The sequence below is a fragment of the Rhinopithecus roxellana genome, chromosome 12 (genome assembly GCF_007565055.1).
Source record: "Rhinopithecus roxellana isolate Shanxi Qingling chromosome 12, ASM756505v1, whole genome shotgun sequence".
Taxonomy (NCBI): domain Eukaryota; kingdom Metazoa; phylum Chordata; class Mammalia; order Primates; family Cercopithecidae; genus Rhinopithecus; species Rhinopithecus roxellana.
In genome coordinates, this window is record NC_044560.1 from 20161671 (window position 1) to 20175902 (window position 14232).

Here is a 14232-nt window from a genome sequence, read left to right on the forward strand (position 1 = left end):
GCAGAGATCATTCTCCTACGAAGAGCTTTCTGTTTTCCCCAAAAAGGGGGATGACCACGGACAGACAGATGACCCTATGTTAACTATGTTCCTATCATAACCATGCCAAAATGTAAACAATTTTTTAAAAACTCTAAGAAATGCTAGGCTACATTTAAGTTCATAATTGCAAATTATATGCTACATAATAAGAAATAAAATTTCAAAGCAATATTTAGTCATGGTTAACTTGACTTGGAGGGATCTTCCCCCAACGAATATCTAAACTGGAAGACACTGTGTTTGTCCTAATGCTGAATTCAATCCACTATACATTTATGGCCCCACTATGGTGACGGTAACTGTGCAACACAGAGTCAAATAACAAAGATGCCTGTCTTTTAAACATCTAGTCTCAAGGGAAAGAAAAAAACACTCATAGGCTGGGCACAGTGGTTCACACCTGGAATGTTAGGAGGACTGCTTGAGCCCAGGAGTTTGACACAACACCAGCCTAGGCAACACTGGCGAGACCACCCCATCTCTACAAAAAATTTAACAATTAGCTAAGTGTGGTGGTACACACTAGTACCCCTAGCTACTCAGGAGGCTGAGGCAGGAGGATCCAGTGAGCCCAGGAATTCAAGGTTACAGTGAACTCTATTCATGCCACTGCATTCCATCCTCGGCAACAGAGTGAGATCCTGTCTCAAAAAAAAAAAAAAAAAGAGAGAAACTCATGTATACATCCCACAAGCAAATAAAAACAGTGCAGTAAGTAGCCAGCTAGGGCACTTCACAGGCAAACAATGGGAAAAAAAGCTTCCTACAGAAGACCACAGTGTCCAATGACAGGGGCCTAAACCAATGCAGTATTTTCAGCAAACTAAAATCAGATCTGTATTGCTACAATGTACGGTGCCAGCCAACGGCAGTCAACTAGGAAGGGAACTGGGTGGTACACATGTAGAGACCGGTATGAGGCATGGTGACAGAGCCCTATATGCTCTGGGTCCCAACCCTAGTTAAATCCACAGAATTATCTGGAAGCTCCTTAAAAATACTGATTACAAGGAACAAAACACCACCACCCCCATCCTGACTCCAAGTAAGTTGTAATGATCAGCCATGTTTGGTAATAACTGTAGTATGCCATATTAGGGTAGAAAAAAGAGAAATCAATAAAAGGTTTAAGCAGAAAGATGATGAGGTAAGATCTAAGTCTGAAATCATTTTCTTGAACAATTTAGAGGGGAAAAGGAAGTGAGAGAGGCAAGGAAATTAGAAACACATTAGAGACCAATAAAAGTACCTGAACTATATGATAGACTAGAGGTGGTAGGAGATGTAGGTAAGGGGAGAAATTCCCAAAATATAAATGAGCATCTGGTGGCTCCATGGATCAAAAATACATATGCAAGCGGTAGGTGATTAATTTGCCTTTAAACATTTTCAAGTCTGAGGGGCCTATGATACTGCTATGGAGAAATATTAAGCTGGCAGGTAAATGGCACTGAAACTCTGGATGATCTCCACTGGAGACACAGATTTGGGAAAGAGTATAAAGAATGCAAGCCCATCTCAAATGACTTTTCAGCAGGTGAGAAAATCCCTCATGCAGCAGAATGTCTCACCTAGTGTCGCTGCTGCAGCCAATCCAGCTGTGTAGGGGTCCGTCCCTGGGGGAGCAGCGCTGATGATGTATGGATTGGGGACAAACGCAGCGGGAGCTAAACCTGCTGAAAACATACCTGTCAGTAAAAACAAACTTGACTAAAACTGCAGCCCTATCAAATACCTACACAGTTTGGCTATTCACTTCAGGCTGTAGATAAGGAAAAAAATGAAAAAAGAGAAGACGGGACAGGTTGAGGGTAAAGAGAAATTTTAAAAAGGTAACTGCTATACTAAAGATTTTAATGAAATGTTTATATAGTTAAATTTTACCTTTGCTAAAGAAATACTTAAAACTGTATATACAGTTTTAAATTCAGCATAATTTCTAAAAGATTATTAAAATTATAACAGCCTACAATAGAATAATTTTAAAGACTTATATTAAAATGGGATGAAGTATTTCTACTTAAAACAATTTTACAAACAGTTTTCATGAAATAAAATGTATGGGTATTTATAAAGATTACCATCTACAACTATACATTATCAGACCCAAGGACTTTATGCCTGGCCTTTTTTATTTAGGTTGGAAGTAAGTATATTCTTCTATAGCCTATCACATCCAAGATTAGCTATCTCCTTTCTACTCAATCATGCCATTTTGACATATTAAAAAAAAAATTCTACTTCTACTTGTTTACACTTAATGGACTCCATTTCTAAGAGACCTTAAGAAGGTCCAGGGGGAAGAAACATCTAGGCAGTACGATGAAAACGTCGCTCAAAACTTTAACAACTGTTACAGGAAAAGGGCAAAGCTACTTTAAAACCAGTAATTATACGAGAATACTTTTAAATTTTTTCAATGCCTACTGACTGGAAAATGGATTTATACTGTTTTGTTCATAAAATGAGAAGCTGATAGTCTATAGAACCACAACTTATTTAATCAATGTCATCCAAATCTTACCGAAAGAGCTAATGGTAGTCACCAATCGCTATTGTGATAAATACTTTAAATCCTGAAACAGCTGAGGTAGGGCAATGGGTGAACACTGAAGAAATCTTATGATCTGGGTCTATAAGCAATGTCAAAAATAATGTGGCTAGAGAGACAACTGGACAAAAGGAAGAGGCCACTTACTCTGTCTGAGGGATTTGTCTGAACTTTTAGAACCAGTTTAAATTACTGGGTTTCACAGCAACCAGTTATCCTAAAATGGCGGCCACACCTATCATGAAAGAGCTATGGGCTTAAGGACTTACCGATGTGCGGCTGATGAGCAGCTGCCAGTGCATACTGCTGCTGCTGAGCAGCTGTCAACTGCTGGACAGCAAGCGCATTAGGTCTTTGGAACAGCTGAGGCAAGAGGAAAAACATGGTGTGGTTAGGGAAACTGTCTTACAAAATCATTTAAAAACCTCTCTGACTAAAAATTTTAATAAACACTTGTTTAGGCATGATACTTTAACAACAACAAATGTTCTCACACTCTACTTCAGTCCCATGGGATTAAAATGTTTCACAGTTCTGTTCTCCCTGTCTCTCTTTACTTCAATTTGCTGTGCCCTGGTTCCATGAGGTGCCTGCTTCACAGATTATATGTCCCCTGAACCACAAACACACTCTCTCTCTCACACACACACACACATATATATGAGATATCTATATATAGATATCGATATAGATATAGATATCTCATATATGTGCATGCAAAAGCCCTAAAGGTTATCAGGTCTACAGGTCCTGCCTGATCTAAGGCAAAGTTAAAAATTAGACAACTGATTTGCCACATTGCCCCTAGTGCTGAATCTCCTTTCAAGAGCCCACAAATAACTGAATTAATCCTTATCTACTCACATTTTGGAGAAGAATATGAAAAGTGTTCACTCCATCCTCTGAGCTGTCTCATTCCCAAAATGGTATTGAATAACTTCCTCAACTAGTAGCTTATCCTAATGAGTAAATTAGACACCTGCCCAACTTTCAGGAGCTCCAGAATCTTATTATTCTTTGTATATTGATATTATTCTTTGTATATTGAAAATAGAACAGCAGAAAACAGCAGCTACTAACAAAATTTGGATTATGAGCTCACACCTAGCATACTTCTTAGTTCTAAAGAAAAGAAAGTTCAAAGGCCTTAACGACACTAAGAATGTCTTATGATTAATACAAAATCAGTCATTCACTCATTAATTCAACAAATATTTATGAAACAAATGATACCTGCTAGGCACTGTGCAAGGAACTAGGGATACAACTAGTGAATGAAACAATACATAATCCTGCCCTGATGGAGATTACATTTTAGTATGAATAGTATTGGTACAAAGAAAGAGGATGCCAGTAACCTGATTTGTGGTTCACCTAAACGGGCCTCCTTCCAAGGAGTCACACTGAAGACTTCAATGACTGCTAAAATCAGACTGAAAGCACTTACTGAAGGGACCTCCCTGGATAGGACCTTCAACCTACCTGCTCTTCCTACAGGATTTTTCAACAGCTCAGCTGACATTGCTGGATGATGTATAACAGACACCATGGATCTTGAATTACAGATGTCCTCATAAAGAGACCTGATTGTTTCAGACATTAGGAGATAATGTCATTCTACCAACTCAGCTTAATCACTGTCATGACTGGACTTACTCTTATCTTAGGTGGTGGAGAGATTTTTATCCTGAGATTTGGCTACTCTCTACACCTCAAACATATGAGGAGGCTAATTTTAGATTAAAAGAAAACAAAAAGTGAATACTTTGAAGGTACTGGCCAATTTCACCTGTTAGCTCTCTAGTTTTAGTCTCTGCTTTTGGAGTATGAATGTCAAAAGTAACCATGAACAGATTTCAAAAATACTTTTTTTTTTTTCCATAAGTTAAAGAAAAACTTCACTGTGATGCTGGTAAAAAGGAAACAGTATTACTAAATATCAAGTCTTAAAAAGAAATAGGGGAAATGAATCTACTGACAGACATTATCAAAACATTTGTCCTCCAGGAAGGGAGCCAGTCAAGACTATTTGGTAAAAGTGTGCTTGTGATTTCTGCAAGTTGTTTTCACATTTCTGTCTTACTAAAGATGTGCTCACACAGTATTCCCTCCAACAGGAGGCAGTCCACCCAAGAGGGGCAGCCAGGAGTGGGAAAATAAGTAAAACAGTAGAAAGTTACTTTTAAATTATTTCCAAGGTTGTGAAAACATCTCATAGTTCCACTAAATATGTACTGTCTCTTCAATGGGTTTCTAGAATTTTCTTGTCCTAAAACCTTTTGCAACATTTAACATATCAGATACTGTTTGTGCTAGCTTCTTCTCTCTACCCTTCTTTGCCCTACTGAAAACAAAAACATTTCATTCAACAGACGTTTTTTGAGCACCTATTATTAGGTAGGTGCTGTGACATGGAACTGGGGAAATAAAGACAGAATGCTCAGAACACAACTCTTAAGGGTATCTCGATTTATTAACCAAAAACAGTAGTCCACTGCCATTCCATCTGACTTAACCTCACTTCATATATTTTTGTTTGTTTAAAGAGTCGAAGTCTTACTCTGTCTGTCACCCAGGCTTAAATGCAGTGACATAATCATGGCTCACTATAGCCACAAACCCCCGGACTCAAGCAATCCTCCTGCCTCAGCCTCCAAGTAGCTGTGCATGCCACCACGCCTGGCCAATTTTTTTTTTTTTTTAACTTTTTTGTAGAGATGAAGTTGCTCATGCTGGTCTGGAACTCCTGGGCTCAAAAATGATCCTTCCACTTTGGCCTCCCAAAGGGCTGAAATTACAGGTGTGAGTTACCACACCTGGGCTATATATTTTTTAAATATTACATGTAAGTCACTTTATGTATGTGTACTATATCTGTAAATATATATGGAAATACATGGCACGTGGGAATACCACAAAAGTAATCATTCCACGTAACATTAGCTTGTGGTTGGTTTTCATCATCGTATTAAAACATTTTGAAAGCAGGAACTACTTTTAACTAAAAGTAAACAAGCCTTACAAGAGACCCCATATAGCCTATGTTTGAGAGCTGATTAATATCTTAGTAATTATGGTGAATAGAAAAGGATTTTCTTGAGATCATTTTGCGGTAAACAACTTAACAAAAGTAAATTGTACATCTATAGCAGACAGATTTGATTACAGAATAGATTACAGCAATTTTGGTACATTCTCTTTATGTAAATGGTGCAATATTAACTGGAAATACAGAGTATTCAAAACAAATTGGGTAATTGGTAAGTGACAGATTTCAAAGGATCCTGAAAAACTCACATAAATGCCATCTGCTGGGCAAAGCATTGAGCTCTACTAACATTTTCATGTTTTTCACAAAGCAAGCGAATATCCCATAACTGAGAAACAAAATACTGTGAGAGTTGGGGGAAATGCTTAAAGGTCGGTATAATGATAAATGTGACGCTGTTAATTATAATTCACTTGGGTAGATTTCACAAGTTGTTCAAGAGTCTGAATGCTGGGGAAAATGGATCATCTACTTCAAGCATATCAAGGTTCCTAATAAATACTGAAGGCATAGTTTAAGAAGTAGACAAGCTGGTTTTCCTCCTTTCTCTGTCACTTACTATATTAAAAACACTCTATAGGGCTCTTATTCCAGAAAGGAATCCAGGCAGCCAAAAACACCCAATATAGTGACTGACATGTAGTTGGCATCTTATAAAAGACAGCTACTACTATTATTACTGTTGTTGTTATCAACAGCAGTTGCTGACATAAAAAATTATGTAGTTTTCTAAATCTGGAGGAGTAATGTCTAAATAAGGAGTCAGTAAATGTAAAAGACTACTCAGCCCCGCTCCCCTGCCGGCCACAATAAAATGCACTACCAGCCCTGACTTTTTTTTTTTTTTTTTTTTTTACCAGTTTGAGACTATATACATAGTAGACAAGGGTTAAGAGCACTGACTCTGGAGCCAGACAGCCTTGGTTTCTATCTCAGCTCACCAGTGACTTGCTATGTCACCTCTGGCAAATCGTTTAATCTCTCTGCACCTCATTCTCCTCTTCTCTTTAATATGACAATAAAGATATATGTAACACGGCAGGTTGCTGTGGGGATTAAAATTAACACATGTAAAGTATTTATAAAAGTCCTTTATGTGTGATATTCTTTCTGATGAATGGGGAGGGCACCCCCAATAGACTCAGCCCTTCTGAGAGTCACCCTTTATAGTTCCTTCCCAGAGCCAGGCAGCCCAAGCAGACCAAGAGCAGAGGGCAGGGCTCCTCCTAGTCTGTATTAAGAGTCAAAATCGGCCAGGCACAGTGGCTCACGCCTTTAAAGCTAGCACTCTGGGAGGCCGAGGCAGGTGGATCACCTGAGGTCAGGAGTTCGAGACCAGTCTGACCAATATGGAGAAACCCCATCTCTACTAAAAATACAAAATTAGCCGGGAGTGGTGGTGCACACCTGTAATCCCAGCTATTCGGGAGGCTGAGGCAGAAGAATCATTTGAACCTGGGAGGTGGAGGCTGAGGTGAGCCAAGATCGCCATTGCACTCCAGCCTAAGCAACAAGAGTGAAACTCTGTCTCAAAAAAAAAAAAAAAAAAGAGTCAAAATCTCACTGCACCAGGACCACCAGCTACTATCAGTGGGTCACAAAGATAACAGGAAAGAAAGAAAACCATTTTTGTTTTAATGGATGAGTACTTTCTGCATTATACTACTTTAAGAAAAAGCTATGTAGTTGAATTTGAAGGTGAGACAACTCCACCTATCAGAAGGCTCTGCATTTCTAATACAAAGTCCAAAGGAAACAGCCTGAAGATAGAAACCAAAATAATAGCTATTTGCATTGCTTGTATTAGATGACCTTCAAACAAGTCCCTAAACTTCACTGTTTTTTCTTTTTTCTTTTGAGACAGACAGAGTCTCGCTCTGTCCCCGAGGCTGGAGCGCAGTAGTGCGATCTTGGCTCACCGCAACCTCCGCCTCCCGGGTTCAAGCGATTCTCCTGTCTGAGCCTCTAGAGTAGGTGGGATTACAGGCTTGCACCACCACACCTGGCTAATTTTTGTATTTTTACTAGAGACGGGGTTTCACCATGTTGGCCAGGTTGATCTCAAACTCCTGACCTTGGGTGATCCGCCAGCCTCAGCCTCCCAAAGTGTTGGGATTACAGGCATGAGCCACCGTGCTTGGCCTCTTATGTCTAAAAATAAAATAGCTGCCCTACCTCATGGAGTTGTTTTCAGAGTTCACAGAGAAAATCCCTTCAAAACAGTAAAAGCACTATATCAATGATGGGATTCTAAAATTTTAAGAAAAAGGTTTATTTTGGAGTCATTCCTCGGCATATGAAATCTGTGAAATCTTATTACTGTTTGAAGCTTCTAGATCAAAGCCTAGTTTATACCAGGTTATTTGAACTACTACAATGATCAACTAATGATTACAATGATTTTTGGTAGGCACATACAAATTAAACCATGCTGCTAAACTAAAAAAAAAATCATCATCATCATCATCTTCATCATCATCATCATCATCTGTGCATTTCTTTGGCAGATAAAGAATCTGATTCCAAAACAAATGAGGTCCTAGGGAAAAACAAAACACATCCCTCCACTAAGTATATTAATACCTTTTGCGAAAAACTTCACCATAAGTAAAATTTGAACAAAGTCAAATAACAATAGAGGTAAGCTTCAACTGATCAATTACTAGCCACTCTTTGCCAGTTAACTATACACATGACACTTGATAGAATAATCATTTGTAAATTAAAGAGAAAGTTGAGCATATTAAATACCTACATCGAAAGTATATACACACTTGGCCTCACGAGAATGACATTTAATCACACTGTCAAACTTTTAACAACACATGCCGATTTCCACTCCCCTCTGACTGTAGTCGTGCAGGAATGAATACCACACTTCAACTTTCATTTTCAGAATATTGAATCTTTGTTAAAATTCATGCTTAACAGATGACAGTTTTGGTACAACAGTGTCCAATTTTGTAAAACATACTACATTAGGCTATTTTTAGATTAACCGAATTCTAAATAAAGAACAACAATACAATTAATTAATCCTACACTGATATAATCCTGGCTTTGGTTTGTGCCATGTTTGTAATATAATACAACCTGGTAACAATTTTTTTTTTAAGACGGAGTCTCACTCTCGCCCAGGGTGGAGCGTGCGTGGTGGCATGATCTCAGCTCGCTGCAACCTCCACCTCCCGGGTTCAGGCAATTCTCCTGCCTCAGCCTCCCAAGTAGCTGGGCATGCTACTTTTTGTATTTTTACACGCCCAGCTAAGTTTTCTATTTTTAGTAGAAAGGGGGTTTTACCATATTGGCCAGGCTGCTCTCGAGCTCTTGACCTCGTGATCTGCCCGCCTCAGCCTCCCAAAGTGCTGAGATTACAGGTGTGAGCCACTGTGCCTGGCCAAAACCTAGTAATAATTTTCTAAACTGCATTTAAGGAAAGAAACAGGCAACTGTATAGCATTTTGTAAAAAATAAATACTGCTCCAACATCACAGTACAAAATGGTATGAACACATTATGCATGAACTGCTCACAGCTGTTTTCCAGGATTAAGAAGACAATGAAGTGAATTTGAGACAAACGAAGAACACTTCAGAAATAACGAGCATTTCAAGCTGACAAAATACTCCAAATCAGAGGTTCTGAACCCAAGGTATTTGTACTTGGGTGGGTAATACTGCATCTTTATCTCACGCACATCCACTTGAAATTTAGCATGTTCTTCAATTAAGATTGTAGACAACAAACTACATTAACTTTAGCAATACACCTGTGACATTATCACAACCAGAACTCAAATATACGTTCATGTTACTTTACAGTTGTTAGAGATATCTCAAAATCTTGCTCATGCTCATTATGACAGCTAGTACATCTACTTCTATTTCATGCATCATATCATAAATAAATATATAATTAACTTTGTTTTTAAATATGACGGCTATTTTTATACCACTGGTTTCCTTTGTAATCCTACTTTATACCTTTTAAACATTATTCTGAGAAGTAGTCCACATGGTTCACCTATTAAAGTTCATGGCACACACAAAAACAAACAAAAAAGAATTAGAAACTCCCACTCTTATAAATAAACCTTAAAAGGGTTAAATTCAGAGTGATTAACAGTGACCAGACAACCAACTGACTAATCAAAACCCCGTGTCACAGCTAACAAGAACTAAGTTTGCAATTAATTAAATGAAAATTACCTTTTCCCTATTTGCAGGCTGCTCCATGTCATCTATCTCATTATAGGCTGATAATAAGTTTGAAGAAACCAGCTTATTACACCAAATGAAAGCCAAGATTGAAAGAAAATAGAACAAAAGAGGGAATTACTTATTTTGTCAACCTCCAAACCAGATTCCTATTCTAAAAAAATCACAAATAAAGCAAACCTACCATTTGCAGCAAACAACTCTAAACCAAGAAAAATGATCACCTTTGTTGCTTATTTCAGAAAGCCAAGATAAAAAGAGCAGAATGTACAGAAAAATATGTACTGCACTAGATCTCTGGTTCAGTCCTCACAATCAACAGTACTGTCTGAGACTTCCAGCTGGTTCTCAAGGCCTCCAGGACCTGGACTCAATTTTCAAAGGCACCTGTACCTCCTTGTCCTCTTCTACACTCAACTTCTACTCCCTTCAGCATAGGCCTACACCGTGGTCATTCCCAGCTCCACACCTCTGCTCTGACCTGCAACAAAACATATTCCACCTGTCCTTCAAGTCAGTTGCATGCAACCTTTGTCCTCACTGAGCCCTCCCCTTCTCTGATAGGATTCAGAATCCACCAATTTAGCGCTTAGTTCCCCAAATGTTCCACTACTGTTTCATTCAGAACCTAAGGTTCCTAGAAGAACACAACAGTCAACAGTTAACTGAATAATACGAGTAAGAGAACGTCTCAAACTGCTGCTAAACTCACATTAACCACAAAAAAACTAAACTATAACAATTAAGTCATTCCTCCTTTAAAGTGTCTTTTCATTTCCTATAATGAATACAGCGTAAGACTCACAACACCATCTCTTCAACCTCTCTAGTTATTTTTCTTCAACCTAAACCACCAACCAGACTGACTACTTCTACACTATCTACTAGTGAACACATACCTGTTTTACTATTTCCTCCACTAGAATTCTCATCTTCTTCCTATATAAACAAGTCTTTCACAGCACAGCTAAAGAACCACCTCCTCTGGCCAGGCGTGGTGGCTCATGCCTGTAATCTCAGCACTTTGGGAGGTCAAGGCGGGCAGATCACCTGAGGCCAGGAGTTCGAAACCAGCCCAGCCAATAAAGTGAAACCCCATCTCTATTAAAACTACAAAAATCAGCCAGGCACGGTGGTGGGTGTCTGCAATCCCAGTTACTCGGGAGGCTGAAGCAGGAGAATTGCTTGAACCCAGGAGACAGAAGCTGCAGTGAGCCAAGATTGTACTATTGTACTCCAGCCTGAGCAACAGAGAGAGACTCAAAAAAAAAAAACAAAAAAACAAAAAAAACCACCTCTTCCACAAGAGACCAGAAACCAGAGTACACGCTCCATAGTCAGTAGGGTTCCAAGGATATGGGCATAAATGGTCTCATCACTTGTCATTGAGTACCTCCATGCACAATTTAAATGATAAAATGAGTCACAATGACTAACTTGAGAGCAAATCAAGAGGAGGAAAGGGAATCATATTCTATTCAAGAAAGATATGGTTGGCTACAAAGAACAAAAGATATGAACAGAAGGCTGTATCTGTAGAACACAGATCTGTGATCTCCCTGAAGTTACCTACAAAACTGAGTGTCAGAGAATTAATGTACATTTTTCTCATGAGAGAGACCATGGTTTCTGATCAGATGACAACAGAGTGAACCTTAAAAGATTAAGTTCTGATCCAAGAACTAACTTTCCTGGATATAATACAGTATAGTTATTTGTACATAAGGCGTAAGCTGGATCCAAAGAACACACATATTAGAAAACATGGTAGTTCTCAAAGAGTAGCCTCCAGACCTCCTGAAAGGCTAGCTTCAAATTTTAATTTTGGGAAGAATATTACATACAGAGGATGCAGTGAGATATTATAATAGGGATGGGGGAAAGTCCCCTGAAACCTTGTTCTGCTAAAGCAATGCAGAGGAAACGGGATACGGTTCAGTCTTTGCCCTCAAGGAGCTTCCAATCTGGCAAGGACTATTAGACAAGTAATCACAACACAAGACAAAACATGGTAACACCTTCTCTTAAAGGAAACACAAAATGCTATGGAGTTCAAGGGAGGCAGATATGACAGCTTTTTGGTTTGGAGACTAGAAAAGGAACGTGACAGTACTGAACCTTGACAAATGAGGTGAATTTAAATTAGAAATGAAAAGTGGAATAAAATGTAATGAAAACCAAAAGGGTAAGGAATAAAATGTAAGAAATAAACACCAATTTCCAATAGAAAAGGAATCCTTCCTTCTTGACAACTAGTAGCTCTTATACAGGAACACTGAGAGATTGAGGGTCTTAAAGATACTAGGAGGCTTACGCCAGCGGTTCCCAGGTATGCTATTAGGGCCCCCGGTACAAGAATGTATAAAACAAACTACTCAGAAAAGAATTATGGCCCACGAGACAAAACAACACTCACATCATGACAGTCGTATGTCTGTGTAAAAATGCCTCTATGTTGCACCAACCAAGATATGCATAGGAAACCTGAATCCAACAAGAGATTAACTTTCAAAATAATGTTTACTTTCAAAAACTGCTGAGATATATGGTGAGGGCACCTTTGGTTTTTTATTTTTGAATAAGTGGTAGCTATGATGTAATCATGCTAACTACTTGTGGCTACACAGAAGTACATTTCTGTTCAAGTTCTCACAATTGTCCAGCCTCCAAAAACTGGTAAAATTATTTCGAAACCAAAGATCAATAAACCAAAAAAGAATCTCGACTCTGATTATGAAGTGAAGAACACTTTAAAAAAAAAAAAAAGAAAGAACCATATATTTTTGTTCGTAAGAAATTTGAGACAAACTCTTCTTTAAAAACACAGAAAGGGGGCCGGGCGCAGTGGCTCAAGCCTGTAATCCCAGCACTTTGGGAGGCCGAGACGGGCGGATCACAAGGTCAGGACATCGAGACCATCCTGGCTAACATGGTGAAACCAAGTCTCTACTAAAAAATACAAAAAAACCAGCCGGACGAGGTGGCGGGCGCCTGTAGTCCCAGCTACTCAGGAGGCTGAGGCAGGAGAATGGCGTGAACCCGGGAAGCGGAGCTTGCAGTGAGTCGGGATCCGGCCACTACACTCCAGCCTGGGCGACAGAGTCAGGCTTTGTCTTTTTAAAAAAAAAAAAAAAAAAAAAAAAAAAAACACACACACACACACACAGAAAGGGTTAGACTGCATTACACTGGGAACGGAAGCTAAGAACCAAAACTGGCCATAAAGAAGGCAAAAAAGCACAGAAAGTCAATTCACACGGGGAGGCGGGCATACCTACTAAGAACTGCATGGAGAAAAGTGTACACTTTTAGTTTACTCGCTCTGAAAGATATTTTGTTAATTTAACCTTATATGAATATGCACATTCACACAATCCCTGAAAGGTATTTATTGTTCATAAACCACAAAGGAGACTTAAATTAAAGGAAAACTTCATATGTTTAACTTTTTACTCTATCAATCAAAATTAATTTAGTATCAGCTGTTTATGACAATAAAGGTACAACATGTCGTAACTAATCTCCAAAGACCATAAGCAAATTTCCCTACACAGAATTTCTCAACTTCAAAATGAGATGCTAACCTTTCAAACCCAGAAGTCTGTATTAACCATCTATTACGAACCTACTAAGGAGTAACAGAAATTCACAGTCAAACTGCTTCCGCCACAAGAGAGAACTTATACTTAGCAAGATTGGGAAACTAGTAGCCCCTCTTTTGTAGTTCAGACAGCTGACCTTCCTTTAAAAATAAAATAAAATAAAATAAACACAGAGATCAGTTAACCCTAGAGGTAGTCCTACATGTCTTCAAAAATAGAAGGTAGACATACGACATCTTCAGGGACGTATGAATTAAAGAAAAAAAAAGAGCCAAGCAATTTCATGGTCGAGTTGAAGTTGAATGATTTGTGTGTGTGGTTTCCTCTGATCACATTCTAATACTTTTGAAAGATGCCAAATCTTTATCTATGTTATCTGGAGTAACTCGTTTAACTCTAAGACACAACCGGTAAGATGACCTGGCACTACACTCCTGACAGCGGTGGATAGTAGAGTTTACTATTTTAAAAACAAAACAAATCAACAGCATCACAACCACATAAATCTTCAGAGAGATTAATTTAGCACCCAAGAGGGTTGTGTTACAAGAGGCAACACTACCTCATCCACTCCCCAGCTACTAAGGAGAGGTAAGAGCCAAAGGAAGTACATATAGAGCAGGGTGGCCTCTTGCCAGTGACCTCAGCATAGGCACCAGCTTCATGAGGGGACTCTGTAAACCTACATCACTAATAGGTTCATAAGGGCTAGCTATGGATAGCCTGAAACAATGCCACCTCCTCCCCCATCCCCCCTTCCTTAATCACTTG

At 38.9% G+C, this 14232-nt stretch overlaps 1 protein-coding gene across 17 annotated transcripts in view; it reads right to left on the reverse strand.

Annotated features, from left to right (window-relative positions):
* PUM1 (pumilio RNA binding family member 1) overlaps positions 1–14232 on the reverse strand; it is a 142093-nt gene that overhangs the window by 47804 nt on the left and 80057 nt on the right. For 11 of the 17 annotated variants that reach the window (XM_030942146.1, XM_010353577.2, XM_030942141.1 and 8 more), the window contains 2 exons: positions 2863–2956; positions 1614–1730 (listed from right to left, as the gene is read on the reverse strand). In XM_030942146.1, coding sequence (XP_030798006.1) covers positions 1614–1730; positions 2863–2956 — 211 coding nt within the window. The remainder of the gene's footprint in view (positions 1–1613; positions 1731–2862; positions 2957–14232) is intronic. The other 6 variants (XM_030942147.1, XM_010353600.2, XM_010353593.2 and 3 more) reach the window with 2 other exon arrangements.